This window comes from Budorcas taxicolor, chromosome 14, assembly GCF_023091745.1.
Source record: "Budorcas taxicolor isolate Tak-1 chromosome 14, Takin1.1, whole genome shotgun sequence".
Taxonomy (NCBI): Eukaryota; Metazoa; Chordata; class Mammalia; order Artiodactyla; family Bovidae; genus Budorcas; species Budorcas taxicolor.
In genome coordinates, this window is record NC_068923.1 from 15,243,787 (window position 1) to 15,259,553 (window position 15,767).

General features: G+C 67.3%; 1 protein-coding gene across 1 annotated transcript in view; it reads right to left on the bottom strand.

Moving 5' to 3' along the window:
* Window positions 1-280: 280 nt before the first annotated feature.
* ADGRB1 (adhesion G protein-coupled receptor B1) overlaps window positions 281-15,767 on the bottom strand; it is a 66,423-nt gene continuing 50,936 nt past the window's right edge. Inside the window, exons 23-30 of the mRNA XM_052651434.1 lie at window positions 14,692-14,777; window positions 10,015-10,186; window positions 7,031-7,126; window positions 5,504-5,543; window positions 2,922-3,625; window positions 1,927-1,962; window positions 1,639-1,743; window positions 281-1,068 (exon numbers count right to left, since the gene is read on the bottom strand). Coding sequence (XP_052507394.1) covers window positions 871-1,068; window positions 1,639-1,743; window positions 1,927-1,962; window positions 2,922-3,625; window positions 5,504-5,543; window positions 7,031-7,126; window positions 10,015-10,186; window positions 14,692-14,777 — 1,437 coding nt within the window. The 3' untranslated portion in view covers window positions 281-870. The remainder of the gene's footprint in view (window positions 1,069-1,638; window positions 1,744-1,926; window positions 1,963-2,921; window positions 3,626-5,503; window positions 5,544-7,030; window positions 7,127-10,014; window positions 10,187-14,691; window positions 14,778-15,767) is intronic.

Consider the following 15,767-nt stretch of genomic DNA (forward strand, 5'->3'; position numbering starts at 1 on the left):
CCACAACCGCAGCCCCTCATGTGTCCTGCCAGCTCCCTGTGGAGGCTCAGGCTGCCCCCTGCTGGAAGCACAGGAGAAAGGTAGGACCCGCAGCGTCCACTCGCTCAGCCAGCCTTTCGGAGCTCAGGCTGAGAAGCAGGTGGGTGCGAGCCCCCAGGCCTCCCCAGCCCTCCCCGCCCAGGTGGAGGGCCACCGAGGTCGGCGAAGACCACTGCCAGCCCACCAGGGTCCCGGTGTGTGTGCTGCACAGAGGAGAGACACGCAGAGAGAACTTGGGTTTTTAATTCTTTTTATTGAAGAAAAGAAAAGGAGAGAAAAAATAGATTCCCCACCCCTGTTTCTTCCCGGAGTGGGCTTCTGCTCCTGGCCCTGGGTGGCGTAGGGGAGAGGGCTGTGCTCTCCGCCTGGGCCTGGGGAGGGGCACCCAGGCCCTGGAAGGGGTTGTGGGAGGGGGGCTGGCTGCTTCCGAGGGGTGGGGGTGTCTAAAAAACGGTGCCAGGCCGGCCGGGCCAAGCAGGCTGGTCCTCTGCTGCAGCAGCTCAGGCGGGCATCCCTGGGGACGCTGGCCACGCCCGGCCTGGCCGTTGTCCGCGGCTGTCTGCCCGCCCACCAGGGCTGGGCCCGAGGAGGGCAGAGTCTGAGGCACCTTCGGCCTCTGGAGCCCTGTGCCCACGGGGGCCGCTGTCTCCTGTCCCGTCTGGCTCTGGTCCCAGCACTGCGGGCCTCTGCCTGGCCGCCGTCCGAGCGCCCTGAGGCCGGGGCGCGGGCCTCGCCCGCTGCCCACGAGCGTGTCTGTGCCCGTCCTGCGGCAGGAGCGGGCAGAGCAGCGTCCCTCGTCCGTGGCCCAGTGCGTGGCCGCCGCCCGCCCGCTCAGACCTCGGTCTGGAGGTCGATGATGTCCTGGCCCACCAGCGGGATGGTGGCGCCCGACTTCTCCCACTCCACGCTCCGCAGCTCCAGTGGGGACGGCGGGAGCGGCTCCAGCTCCTTCTTCACCCAGGCGGGTGGCCCGTGCGCTTTCCGGAGGCTCTCCCAGGGCCGCTTGTTGGGCGTCTGCTGCTTTTCTGGCTGCTGGCCGGTGGGCAGTGGACGGGTGGGGGCCCAGTCGGAAAGACGCAGAGCAGACAGGGAGTGGAGAAAAGGAGGCAAGCCATGAGGAATGGGCCGGGCAGGAAGGTGCAGGAGGCAGGGAGACCCAAGCACAGAGCGGGGAGCCCGGGAGCAGAGCCTTTCCTGACCGCACAAGGGCGGCGACCCCCACCACCGAGTAAAGGGTGTGGGAGTGGCTTGCCAGGAAGGACAGTCGGAGGCCCCTGCCCACTCACGACCCCTCCCTTGGCTGCTGCCTGGCACTGGGGGGCAGCCTTGTTCAGGCTCGCCCAGGATAGGGTCAGCCCGGCATGCTGTCTACCCTTCCAGCGGGCCCCCGAACAGACCCATCCACCCGCCCTGTCTAGCAAGAGCTGGGCCATGCCAATCCTGGGGAAAGGTTGAATGAATGAATGAATGAAGTAGGACCAGACGAAGGAGATAAGGGCTTACCTAAGGGCTCATAGCCCCGTCCACGCCCGGCCCACGCCCCTGCCCCACTCTCGGCTCCGTCCCCCAAAGCCCCGCCCCAGCCCCCGTCCTCCAGACCTTGCTGTCTGGGCCCAGCACATCCTTGTCCTTCTCTGCGTGCTGTAACTTCCGGTTCAGGTCCTGGAACATGTCCTGGTGCCGCTTCCGTGTGTGCATGATTTTCTGCAGCAGGCGGGGAGGCAGCGAGCCCTGAGCCAGGAAAGGGGCTGCCCTGGCCCCACCTGAGCAGGCTCCTGGGGACTGGGCGCCCGATGGGGGGGAGGGGGGCAGTCCTTCTCCCCAGCCCCTCCCCACCTGCTGTAAGGCCTGGGCCGGGTGAGTGGGACAGGGTACACCAGGACCCACCTCAAAGTCCAGTTCCGCATACCGTGATTTCCGCCGCTGTGGGGAGAAGGGGTTGGTGTACACTGGCGAGCATACCCTCAGATCCCCTAAACACGAGCTCCTGCCAGAGGGTGAGGGAGGCCAGGGACACCCTGCCCCGGCCCACCCTTGTTCCCAGCTGAGCCCCGGCGGACACACCTTCGACTGCACTGAAGCTATGGCTCTCAGTATCCCGGGCCCTTAGAGGCTACTCTGCCTGGAGATACCTGGCAACCAGGGCTGGGCAAGGATGTCCAGTTCAGGCAGCCCAGGACACGCTCCCAGGGACAAGGAGACTGCGACACAGGGTCGTAGCACTTCTGGCTGGCCACACAACTGGAACCCCGGGGCTGAATCATCCAAGGCACGCACCAGGAGGTGGGAGCCCGGACTGCAGAGGGCGGGGCTCCCCGAGGGTGCTGGGCCTGGCTGGCTCCCCCACAACCCTGAGCCTTTGTCCTACAGGCTGAGCAGGGCTTGGGGGTCACCTCCAGGTCTCAGGCTGGCCTAAGGGGGGGCGTGCTGCTCAACCACGAAGGGGCTGGACTGTGTCCAGGCTGAGGGCTCCTGAGCCCTATGCAATCAGCGAGACCGCCATCGAGGGCAACCACCTGACTAGTTGTGTCTTTGGCACAGACAGGACCATGTGGGCCCAGCAGGTCCCGGGAGCAGGGCTGGGGGGAGGCAGATGCTGCCCTCCCCAGGCAGGGCCCTGACACACGCCAGGCGGGCCAGGGGGAGGCAAGCTCGTCCCAGCCTAGGCCTCAGGTTCCCATCCTGCCAATGGGGCTCATTCCCACAGAGGAGACGCTGGCCTCCTGGCTTTCCAGGCCTGGGCTCCCTGAGGCTGGCTGCCACCCCACCTGGACGCCCCGCACCCCCAGCTGAGCCGTCGCCTAAACCCACAGGGCCGACACACCTGTGCCTTTCCCGCTACGATCCCCTTGTCCTGGGAGCAGCTCCCTGGACCCGCTTACCTCCAGGGAGCTCACGGACAGCGTGGAGACATTCTCCGTCTTCGTCCCGGGCCCCGTGCTGGGCCCCTGGTGGGCCGCGGGCTCCCCGGGCTCCCCCAGGCTGGGGGGTGCCGGCTCCAGGGGGGGCGGCGGGGGCAGGGCCTGCTGGGGCGGTGGGGGCGGCGGGGGCGGGGGTGGTGGGGGCTGGGTTGGGGGTGGATCTGGGGGCCCACCACTGGGGGGCTGGCGGGAGGGCGGGCTGCGGGCCGGGAGCCCCGCGTCAGGCGCCATGCTGAGGTGGATGAGGCGGGTCTGGGGCATCTGGTCTATGTGGATGCTGTACTTGGGCTCCTCCGGGGGCTTGGGCCGCAGCGTGGCCGTGGCCGTGGGCAGGATCACGTAGCTTGTGTCCAGGGCTTTCTCTTGGGCCCGGCTCAGCTCTGAGTCCAGCTTCTTGAAGATGTCCCCATCGCCGACGAATGACGACTTGGGCACCCTGTCCTTCTTGAGGGTCAGCGAGTGGTTGGGGAAGTCGGGCAGGGGCCCGCCGGGGCAGCGGGGCGAGCCGTGCAGGTGCAGCTTGGACACATTGGCCGGCAGGCTGTTGAAGTTGGAGGGCGCCTTGGCGTGGGCCAGCTTCAGCTTCTCCTCCTCTGGCAGCGGCGGCCGTTTGAGCGTGCCCGTGATGGTGGCCGTGCGGCAGGCTGCGATGTCCTTGTTTAGCACTGTGGGGACAGACAAGGCGGTCAGGGTGGCCGAGGAGGGTGGCACCGGGCCCCCCGGGTCTCAGCTGCTGACTGATCTGGGCACTTGCCAGCCTTGTGTTTGGTGCTGCAGCAACTCGCGCGCCCGTGTGCCTTCAGTGGAGGCTGGGACGCAGGGACACCTCCCCGCAGAGCACAGAAGACCACCACCCACAGCAGCTGGCGGGCGCGTGGGGGCAGCCTGTGCTGCCTGGCGGCGTGGCACACAGCCCCCCTGTGGGTGGGACCGCACACTGGCCTCTCTGCTGTGCAGCTGCAGGACCAGGCTGCCTTGACCTCCACCCAATCTGGGCCGCAGCGTCCCCACCGCCTGCCTCGTCCCTGCCGGTCAGCTAGGCCTCCACCAGCCCATGGAAAATGCAAGGGGACGGCAGAGCTGCCCACAGCCCACTGAGGCCCAGTCCTAGGGAAACCTGCTCTGGAGGTAGCGCCCCACCCCCTGCCCCCGGCACCAGCACTGGCGGTGGACAGACGCCTATGTCACACCCTGGCTTGTGAGCTGCTTCCTGCTTCCTCCTCCTCTAAGCCGCCCAGACCAGTGAGCACTGGCCCACCTTGGTCCTCCTCTTTGTCCTCCCCAGCAGTCAGGGTCCCAGGCCCCTTCTGTTCTCCACCCCCTAAGCGCCAACACCAACACCCAGTCTGCAGTTCTGCTCTGCCCCTGGTCCTCGCGGCCCAACCAACCTACCAACTTCCCTGCCAAACCTGTTCCCTGCCGCTTGTCTCAGGTTCATGGTCGGGAAAGGCCCCCTGGTCTCCCGTGCGTGTCCCTACCCTCTGGCTGTCCCCCTGGAGCCTGGGTCTAGCCCCGTGGGCCTCCCCCGCGCAGATTCCCTGCAGGCCTCCTGGGCACTCGCTGGGGCCCCCATCTGCCCTGTGCCGGCCTGGGCAGGCCCCTGTCCCCTGGCCACTGGCTCTTCTCGAGGAAACAGGCCAGGCTGGGCCAGATTACCAATGACAAACAAACTGGACACTCACAGACCCAAGACCCCAAATGCTCTCAACTCTTGGGGTCACCTTTCAGGGAGGTTGGCACATGAGATGAAAATGGAGCAGGAATCAAGCCAGAGGTCACCTCCTCCAGGAAGCCGTCCTGGTGTCCTTCTGGCAGCACCTGGCACCGCCCACCCAGGCCTGGCCCCGCCCCTCCCCAAGGCCATCTCTAGAAAAGATGCTCCCAGACGTCTGATGGGTCAGAGAGGACAGAACCAGCTGGTCCTGTGAGGTCCTGACACCTGGCTCACAATACCACAACACCTGGACAGCTTCCTTTCATGGGGCAAACGATTCTGTTTTTGCACTTGCTTCCTGGAAGCTCATCACCTGCCTAAGGCTCACTGCTCCCAGTGACGTCCCACTAACCTGGAAGCTCAGCCAGCCTCGCCTCTGTGGATAGACTAACAGTGAAGGAATGAAAGCAACACAGAAGGGAGGCCTGCGAGGGGGCAGGAGGGTGCGCCACTCTGGGCCTCACAGAGCTGGCTCAGCCACACTGCCCCACAGGAGGGACAGAGGGCTGAGGATGGGGGCACGCTGAGGGCGAGGAGCGGGCCAGGCTGGGGTCGGGGGAGCCCCAGAAGGTGCTCTCCAGTGCTGAGGGCTCCCCGAGCACGGACGCCCCTCCCCTGCCGGGCCTGAGCCTCAGGACGGCTCTCTGAGCCTGCCACTTCTGCCCCCGGGACCCTGCGGGCAGCCTCGGGGGAGTGGCCAGGGGATGGGGGCCTGGAGATGGTTGGTGGTTGTGAGATGAGGACAGACAGCAGACAGACACACGGAGAAAAGAAGAAACAGTGGGCCCAGGCCAGGCCCACCTGTCGCTCTCACCTGTCAGGCGCTCACCTGATCTACAGGCCAGATCCACGTCCTTCTCAAAGTCGGTCTACAAGACAGAGATGGGCAGAGTGAGGGCCTGAGGGTGGGCACGGCAGGGCAGGGCAGGGCTGGGCTGGGCTGCTGCCCCGGTGCCACGCTGCCCGCAGGCCGGGAAGGAGGGCCGCCCCGGAGCTGCAGCCACACCTCAGAGTGGCGTGTGTGATGCTGTGCGTGTGCACATGTGTGCAAGCTCCAGAGGGCCAAGGGTGTCCACAGGCTCCAGGGTGCCTGTGGCTGATGCGCTGACACAGAGCGAGCCTGTGTGCCCCTGTGGGCCCATGTGTGTGCAGCTGTGTGCCCGAGCGCCTGTGTGCAAACCCCCCGCACAGGTAAGCACTCTCCCTTTCTGGGCGTCTGTGATTAGGAACAGCTCGATCACGCCCTGGGCCTCTGGTCTGTCCAGAGGGATGGGACACACGGAGGGTCCCATAGCAGAACCCCTGCTGCCCACCCACTCGTGTGTCAGGAAGGGGCCTACCCCCATCGCCCCTATGGCCCCCACCACAGCCGTCAGGACGAGGAAGTGGAGGCCAGCCGGCCCGGAACAGGCACGGTGGGGTCAGGGCACAGGCGTTCACGCCAGGGTGGGACTCGCTGCTCCTGCAGCAGCACTTGTCCCACATGCCGCACCCCCTCCCCCAGGCTAGGAGGTGGGAGAGGCAGAGGCGGGTGGTCCCCGCCCCGCCCCCAGGGAGCTCCCCACTTGGGGAACCCGGCTCGGGCCACCCAGGCAGGGCAGTGGCATTCTCCCAGGCCTTGGGGCCCCGGGGGATAGCAGGGCCCTTAGTTAAGACTGGAAGCTCCTTCCTGGCAAATGCGGAGGCCAAGTTGTCAGAAAGATCACAGGGTCTTTGCCCAGAGGTCAGAGGCCAGGAGAAGTGTCAGGGGATCCGGGACCTGGCTTCAGCCCACCCTGGGCTCCTGCCTCACCCTTGAAAACGCCTCCCTGAGCCTGGCCGCTAGCTTCTGCCAAGGCCCGGCCTTGAGGTGGCCGGCACCCCGAAGACTGAACGAGCACGTCCCACCTGCTGGGGGCACCCAGGGGGCAGCAGGCACCAACTGACAACGTGGAGGATTCACCCAGGACGTTCCCAGGGTCTGAACAGGCGGCTTGGTGGGGCTCAGGGAAGGCTCCCTGGAAGAGGTGACGGCTGCAAAGTGGGCAGCAGGGGCAGGCAGGGGTGTGCGGTGCCCGAGGCCGCACGGTGTGTGTGACCCGAGAGAGCAAGGGGTCAGGCCCTCAGGGGACGTGTGAGCACAAGCTCACGGCGGGGCGGGCGGCAGGGGCGCGGGAGGCGTGCGGACAGAGGGCGCGGCTGGCGCCAGAGGATGAGCCCGGCCCCGCCCAGCTCCCTCATCCCTTGACCCTGGCCATGCCCCCGGACTGCGGGTTTCACCTCGGCGAGACCCCAGCCTCAAACTGGGCTCGGAGGTCCTCCTATCGGGCTGCTGGGGCCGAGCAGGGGCTGTCTGTGTTCCGGCCCCGAACCCTACCATGAGCTGGGCGTGGCCGTTCTGGAAGGAGCCCCCCGAGTCCCCGTTGCCCTCCTCCTGGCGGTCCACCACGCGGCACTTCACAGCGTCCTGGACCTGCGGATGGAGAGCAGAGGCAGTCAATGGCCAGCTACGCCCCCAGCGCCGGGAAGACGGGTTCAAGTCCAGCAGGCAGGATCTTGGTGAGGGGTGGGCCTATCGTGGGCCACATGGACCCACATGCCACAGTGGGCGTTGGTGGGGGGTGCTCACACGGGCACCCGCTTGTCTGTGTGCCAGAGTGGGGCACGGAGTGCGGAGCAGCTTCAACAGCAGCCCGCCAGGGCCTGGCCTCTGCTCTGACCTCTGAGATCTCTATGCCCATCTTGGGGTGAAAACTCAAAAAAACACGGCGCTCTGGGCCCCTGAGAACACGCCGCAAGCTCTCCTGGCCGGAATCTGTGAGTAAGAGCCCACCACCGCCGGCCTGAGTCGGCTGGTGTCCAGATGTGTCCTGAGTCACTATGGCCGGCACATCCCTGAATGTCTGGGGCTAGCTGGGGTCAGGCCCTCGTTCCCTCATCACCAAGAACAGAGCGCTCTGTGGAAGGGGTGAGACATTACGGCCTCGGGCTCTTCAGAGAGGAGAGAGAGGGTGGCTGCGAGCGAGGGGCTGGGGAGCAGGTGGCAGGGAGCTGGGGAGCAGAAAGCAGCCAGAGGAGGAGACCCAGTTAGCCATGGACGCTGCTGGTCTGTGCGAGTGGGAGCCGCAGCCGCCACCTCCGCCTGCTGCAGACAGCACCAGGCGCGGGGACAGCAGTGAGCAGAGTGCCCGTCCTCAGGGCGCTGACACTTCAGAGGCCACAAGCGGGGGCACAGGGAATAAATGAAGGTGCAGGAAGCTAAAGCATGGAGAGTGGGGTGGGCTACGGACGGAAGGCTGCCTGGAGGAGGTGTCCTGAGTTATGGTGGGGAGAGCTGGGAGGAGGACTTCCAGACACCGACCCAGCACACACCCAAGAACCTGTGCCCAGTGACCCCGGCCGCTGAGCCTGTGCTACCGTGAGGACTGGGAGAACCCAATGCACGTGGCCACCCGGCCGGTCAGGGGCTTGCTGGCCCCAGGGCCGTAGACACTCGGAGCACACTCCCAGTCTCATGCTCGCTGACCGGCCAACAAACATCCGCTCGGCCCTGCTGCATGCCCAGCGGGGCAGGCCTGGCCCCGGGGGCGGCGGACTCGAGGGTGCGGAGGACACGCTGTCCCCTGGCATGGACGGCCGCGGGCTCCCCATGTCTCGTGTCCTCGCGCCGCGACCGACTCCACGGGCGCTGGCAGGGACCCTGCTTGTGCCCGTCAGGACATCCTGTGCCCACGGGGCCGGCGTCTGAGTGCCCCTCCTTGCCCGTCCTCCCCAGCACAGCTGAGCGGGCTCAGGTGGCCGGGCCCCTCCCATGGGTCCCTGGAGCTCACTGAGGGTGGGGGAGGCCGGCCCACGGGTCCTCCGGCCCAGCCCTGCAGGCGCGCGTAGGGGCTTCTGAGCCCACCGTCTAATGTCCCTAGGGGCGGGCGGCCCGGAGCTCCAGACAGCCGAGTCCGTGCCAGCCCCCGTGAGCCCACCCTCAGCACGGCCTGCCCTCCACAGGACGCCCGTCACCTGAATCCACCTCTGACTTCCGCCCCCGCCCCCGCCCCTCGGGACACAGCCTCGGCTCCTCCATCTTCCGAGTGCTTCCGTCTCTACTCAACATCTCTGCCACCCACAGGCTCTCTTCCTGACTTAGGACGCCACTCTGTCGTTGCTGCCCATCGTTTTGTAGACCCATCGTGGCTGAGGGCCACGAGCCCGGGCCACCGCAGCTTCAGTCCGTCCAAGGTGAGTGGGCACGAGCTACTCTGGGGGCCATCCCGAGGCTCCTTAACGCGCATGTGCAGGGGGCCAGGCCCAAGCGGGTGCTGGGCTGGGGGAGCGAGGTTCTCTCTGCAGGGCGTCACTGTAGGTCCGCAGGGTCACCTCTGCCTGGGCCGTCTCTGGCTCCAGCACGGGCGGGCCCCGCCTGTCTCGGGGGAGGCTCTCCCTGGGCCCTCAGGACTAGAGAGCAGACACACGGGACCGACTGGACGTCTGCAGGTGGTGGGGGCACCACTTCCTTGGCAGAAATGTCAGGGCTTCGCCCTGCTGTCTTTCCTGGAGCAGGAGCCCCTGGAGAGGGGCATTCCCGTCTTCCCCAGGTGTGAGCAGGGCAGGGGGTGGGCTTGGCTGTCCCCGCCAGGGCGGCCCTATCTTCAGCTGTGCAGAGCCCTGGCGTCCACGCCCAGAGGGGAAGCTCTAGGCAGGGAGGCTGGGTGGGCCGTGCCAGCTTGGCAGGCAGAAGACAGATCACCCCTCAGGGTCTCAGGACATCCCAGCACCGAGGGACACTCCGGCCTGGCCTCCTGGGCTGCCCAGCGCGCCCACTGCCCTCCGCGAGACCCTGGGGTGGGCTCTAGTGCAGCCACGTCTGATGCTGGTGTGTCACACTCCCGCCCCCCAGGATAGGGACATGTCCCCTCCGTCGTTGCTACCAGCCAGGAGACGGTCGGGCCAGGGTTCAGTCAAAGCCTTCTCCTATACCTTCCGGAGAAGCCCAAAAAATGCCACGCCGGGAGTCCCAGCTGCCCCGGGAGCCATTCCCGGGCCCCCACCAGCCGGAGTACGAGCCCCGCCTTGGCCAGAGCCTGCACAGGGCACCGGAGCGCCCTCTACGAGAAGCTGTGTGTCGACTGAGCCCTGGCTGCGTGCTGGGCCCAAGCCCAGCCTCTCGGAAGAGTCAGGGCCCAGGAAGCTGCCCCTCCCCCACTTCCTGCCTCCTTCCAGAACCTTCCGGCCGCGGGGAGGTGGTTTCCCAGTGCCCAGTGCCAGGCTGACTGCTCATCCCCAGGCTGGAGGGCAGTGCGGGCCCCTGGCCCGCTGTGAGGCCCGGGGAGGAAGGGCGCCCCCCTGCCCGCCCGCCTGCCGGCCCACCTCCCTCCGCAGGATACAGTGCACCATCACGATGACGAAGCCCTCCAGCGAGTCGAAGACAGCGAAGAGGATCTGGAAGAGGGCGGACCTGCGGTCGGTGACGGCGAGCACAGCGGACATCCAGGTCAGCGCCAGCAGCGGCAGCACCACGCAGGAGCTCCACAGCGAGGCCCTGCGGACGCGGTGGGCGTCATGGCCGCCCTGGAGCCCCGGGGGCAGGCCGGGCCACCTCCCTTCCAGGGCTCAGGCCCACCTCCCTTCCCGGGCAGGTCCCGCCGCGCCCTCTCCCCCAACCGGAGAAACCCGCCCCCACCCAGCCCAGCTGCCTCCTCTCCTGGGGAGCCGACTTTGCCAGCAACACCACCAGCTGGGGGCTCGTGGGGCAGCTGGGGACTCGGAACGGGGGTCCCAAGCAGCTGGGCGGCAGTGAGGGCTGGGGGGACGGGTCTCTGGAAGATGCAGGTGCTTGAGCGTCCCGGAGGCCCCAGGAGGGAGACACGCACGCTGCAGGGAGAGGTGAGCTGGGGGAGGAGGGGTCTGGTCCAGCCCCAGCCAGAGGCCCAGGGCCAGGACTGCTGGAGGGCCGCAGGGGAGGGTGTCTGGCCAGGCCTCTGAGCACTGAACAGAGAGACAGGGTTGGGGTCAGCGGGGTCGGGGGTAGGGGACCAGAGGACCCCTCAGGGAGGGGAAGGAGTGGACCTGCGAGGAAAGGAGACAGACGACAGACAGACAGGGCCGTATGGGGAAGGGACGGGACAGACAGACGGGCAGAAATGACAGGCGCGTGCCCCTCTTGGCGGGCCCTGCTCTGCCCTCCCCAGGGGAGCAGCTGCCCTGCTCCAAAGCCTTCGCCTGTTCCTCCAGGAAGTCCTCCAGGAGCACCTCAGAGACAGGCATCACCCTCTGCACCACCATGAGCTACACGGGAGGCTACTCTGGGCTGTCTCCTTGTCCCCACAGTGGGGACACTGAGTCAACAGGCTGTGGGGGGACAGAAAGCGCGCCAGCACGGTCCCGGGGGGCAGTGTGAGGAAACCCGCCTGAGGCCCTGTCCCCGCCGCTACGGCCACTCTCAGGCCCGCAGGGCCCGAGGACCGCGGCCAGGGTGGGCTCTGCCCCCGGGCCCGTGACTGCCCGCAGGGGCTCTGGCGGGACTCTCCCCAGGAGCAGGTGGGGCAGGACCGCAGGCAGCCACCGGGGGGAGCTGGTGGGAGAAAGGCTGGGGTCCCCTTAGGTCCCCGAGCCCCAAGCCGGCGGGGCCTCCAGTCGGCATGGTGAGATCCGCCCCCAACGCCGCGCCACCCCTGCAACGGATCACCTGTGAGGGGCCCAGCCCCACGGGAAAACTGCCCTCATTGACCTGGACAGGGCAAGCCAGCCACACCTGCCTCCCCGGGCCTCCACGTTCTCCCCCCGCCCTGCCTGGCCATCTCCAGGGCCCGGGTCCCCACTTCAGGGTCAGCCCTGTGTCTCCTCCCAGGGGAGCCCCTAAGGCCACCCCAGGGACGGCCCCCACCCTGGGGCACTTTCCCTGGGCACGGCGGGCCTCCAGAGCTAGACCTGGCCTCTCTCGTCGCCTCACAGGCCTCTCAGACCACTGGCGCTGAGAACAAGGGGGCCAGGCAGAATCCCCCGGGCCGGGGACCTGCACCACAGGCTGTGTACCCTCTACGCACCTGCCTGCGTGCCCACACCTGGCCTGGCGCCTCAGAGCCCACGACGGGGCCCTGTCCCGGCCTGGGCCTGTCTCTCCCCAGGGTGGGCAGAGCCTCGCAGTCTGCCTCCTCTCTTCCACAGCAGGCCCTCTTGAGCTGGACCCCGGGCCCAGCCACCCCCTCATGGTCTGAGCAAGAGGGCTCGGGCCTACCCCACCGAAACGCTTCGTCCTGCTGTGAGTCACTGTCCCCCGGGCCCGAGGCCTGGCGCTGACAGCCAGGTGCTGCAGCCGGCTGGCAGATGGCCGGGGCCTGGGGACCCGTAAATCACTCAGATGCCTGCGGTTCATCCTCTACAGCTTCTGAAGCGTTTCTGCCCTGCAGCTGGGGGCGGGGGCGTGCAGGTCCAGGCGTGACCGCTGGGCAGGAGGAGGGCAGGTGCATAGCCACCCCCGTGGCAAAGTCAGATGCCCCAGGGGAGGGGTCTGGGCATGAATGGGGCTGGGCAGGCCCACTGTCACTGACCTCCCATTTGACCTGCCCAGTACGTCCCCCAGGGGTCCGGGGACAGCCTCTCAGCACAGCCCGAGTCACAGCTGAGGCTGTCCCCCACCCCATGGGCCTGCCTGCCTGCGGAACAACGGAGGGGCTTAGCTGAGCCCCAAGTGTCCGGGCTGTGGACCCCAGCACAGAGGAGCAGCCCGTCCCCTCCAGAGGACACGGAGTCTCCACCCCAAGTGTCCGGAGGCCAAGCGGGCTCTTCCCCAGGAGGGTCCCGGGGACCTCTGTCTCTGGGGACCAGACGACCAGATAGATGCTCCTGGGTCATCTGATCCACCAGGCTACACTTTCCTTGCTCTGCTCGCAGCCCCTGGAGGCAGCCGGGGTCAGCGAACAGGCCAGCTGCCCCAACACACCCAGTTTCCACAGGTGTGGCGGCCTCTCAAACTTATACTGCGACTCTCGACCAACACAGCCACATTCCGCCACACTCACACGGAGCACTGTGACCCCTCGCAGCCAGAGGCCCAGCCCGACTCCCTGCCCTTGGGCCCGGCTGGTTCCGAGGCCACGGAGGATGGAAGGGAGAAGATGGGCTGGGCAGGGACCGCGGGACCACAGCGTGAGGAGACCGGGGAGGGGGGGGGGATGCCGAGGCCCAGAGGGGACAGCAGAGACGACATGAAGGACAGAGAAAGCGTTAACATGAACGAGATGTGACCGCGGGGGGCAGAGCCCGCGGGCAGGCGAGGGGCGGCACTAACATGGTGTGACTGGCAGCTTCGTAGGCGGTGCTGGCCTCAGAGAGGGCTGCACACTTGGCACATTTTGGGGGGTGCCTGAGGGGGGCTCGGGGAAGCTGACTGCAGGTGAAATTAACAGACTGAAACGAGAGCAAACCTGTTCTCGCGGAAACAGGCAGGGGGAACGGGAGGGGTGTAGCCCCAAAACTAACCAGAGGGCGTCCAGCCCGAGCCTCCCCAAGTAGGGGGACGGGGTCCGGGGGGGGCGAGGCTCCAGGGCAGGGGTGAGGATGGGGGCCAGGGGTCCCCGGGTCTCTTTCCACCTGGGGTCCTGGACCTGCTAGGCGGCAGGGAGAGCTGAGCGCGGGCTCTGAGGCTGGGTGTGGCTGACCGTGTGGGCCCGTGTACACCCACGTTCAGCACAGCGTGACGCGAGCCGCTCACATTCACAGCAAGAAGTGGGCCACCTGGACAAGGCCACAGTCTCCGCCCTCGGGTCCCTCACATCTGGCAGGACCAGGCGCTGCCCCAGCCAGAGAGGGAGGGATTCATTCGCTCGATGGTCCCGGGGGGCACCTATGAGCTACCTGGGCAGCACCCCCCCCCGGCCAGCAGTAAGCATGCGGGGTGCTGGGGTCAGGCCCACAGGCGAGTCCAGCTGGGCTTTCAAGCCCTGGCACTGCTGCACCTGAGGAAGGCCCAATGAGGCAGGCGGCCTGACCTGACTCCAGCCCTGCTCCACCCGCCCCCTGCCCCCTGCCCCCACCCCAACCTCAGCTTCAGTCTGCACTGCTGTGAGATGGGAGCAGGACTGCAGACCGTGCTTCACGAGTCACTGCAGGAGACCAAGAAGACAGCACCACGGGGCAGACGGGCCCAGCCTCGCTGCCGCCCTGAGCCGTGCTATGCCCCGAGCAGTGCGACCCCCCATTCCCGGAGCACGTATGGCTGACGCTGTGCTCTGGGACAGGCCTGCCAGCCCCCGCTTCACAGACTCAGAGCAGAGGCCGAGGCAGTGCAGGGCCCAGGCCCACAGCCAGGCCGGCCAGCTCCCAGACCCCGCGGGCCATCCAGGGTCACACGCCTTCCCCAGGGCAGGCTTCTAACGGGACAGAGCCCGGCAGGGGCCCATCCGAGGGGCTCCTGAAGCTCTGTTCACGGGGAACGCAAGAACAGGACGAGGCGAGGGAGAGAGACAGAGATGGTGACCAGGCAGGACTGGCACAGAGGGGGGTGGGGAGGGGCGTGGACCCCCGCACAGACACCAGCCAGGGCAGAGGTGAGGCGAAGAGGGCTTGGAGCTGGGGTGGGACAGGCCCCATCCGTGATCCCAGGGGGCTCCCGGCCCCCACAGCTGGAGGAGCATCGCCCCACCCTCAAGTGCCTCTGTTCAGATTGGGCACTGCAGCCACTGGGCACCGCCCACCCAAGCGCCGTGGACCTGTCCAGGCGCCGCCCTCTTGGGGCTGGCTCCCCAGGCAGGAGGAGCATCCCGCCTGGCCCCGCACCCTCCCCGTGCTGAAGGCACTGCAAACATGGGGCACTGCGCCAGTTCAGGGCCAGCTGACCACAGAGGGGCGAGGAGAGGCTGGGCGCACGGCCCTCCACCCTGTGGGCCTGGGGTCTTGAGAAGCAGTCGGTTTCACGGCCTCTGAAAACCTGTGAAGCCCCTGCTCTGTCAGGGACTCCGTGCCTCCATCTCCCGACCTGCTTGGTGGGGGCCAGGGCTCTGGGTCATCCCGACTCAAGGGGGTCGCAGTGCGGCTGCCTGGTCCTACCCTGCCCGCTCCTTCAGCTTCTTGTCCGTGATGCCATCCTTGGACACAAGCTTGTTGAACACCAGGATCCCAATGACCATGTTCACCTGCAGGGCGGGAGGAAGTGGATGTGGGGGGGGTGGTGCTCGCAGGGGCACTGGGGCTGGCCCCCCAGGCCCAGGCAGCATGGGGCTTCGCACAGCCTCCCACCGGTGAGGAGAGGAGCTCTAGGGAGGAAGCAGAGCCTCCAGGGAGGATGCAAAGGGGAGGGGGAGCGCTGCTAGCTCCACCCAAACTCTGGTCCCTTTGCCCTGTCATCCTAAGGGGAGGGCATTTCAGGGAGAGCGGAGACCAGGGCCCGGTGGCCGACGGGGACGCTGGGGACAGCCTGGAGCCCCAGTCCCTAGCGGGGGTTCTCCACACCACGTGGTCCCGCCAGACCCCCAAACCTGTGACGAGTCTCCAGGCCCATTGCCACCCCTCCTGGGATCAGCAACAGTTTGTGAAGCCAGGATTCCATCTGGGATGGAGTCCAGAGATCAGGCTGGGGTTGGAGCGAATCGGCCCCTGCCCGAAGTGGTCAAGCCCGCGAGCAGGCTGGCTGTAAGGCCCCGTGGGGAACCTGTCCTGCGCAGACCGCAGAAGGGCCCGCAGGTGACCACCAGTCCAGCTGCTGCTACGCCCAGGCTCACCCTCTGCCCCCATCCTTAGCGTCCTGGCAACTCGTGTGCGTCCCACGGACGAGCTCGCCCAGCTCGAGCCTGACCTGACGCCGTCTCTGGATACCCCATCCTGGCTCTGGTTGGGGCCACATTGCTCTCCACACCGGGCAGTCCTTCAGAGACCTTAACTCAGGACCACCACCCCACAGGTCTTCCCTGAACCTGCTACCACTGGGCGCCTGCCCCGGGAAGTGCTTCTGGAGCCGAGGCGAGTCTCGGGCTACTGCTCACACAGCCACCCGCGACAGAGACAGGCTGTCCCCAGCGTCCCCATCGGCCACCGGGCCCTGGTCTCCGCTCTCCCTGAAATGCCCTCCCCTCAGACTTCCACTCTGCAGAGGCTGCTTGACCCCTCGCCAGGCTCCTATGTCTCAG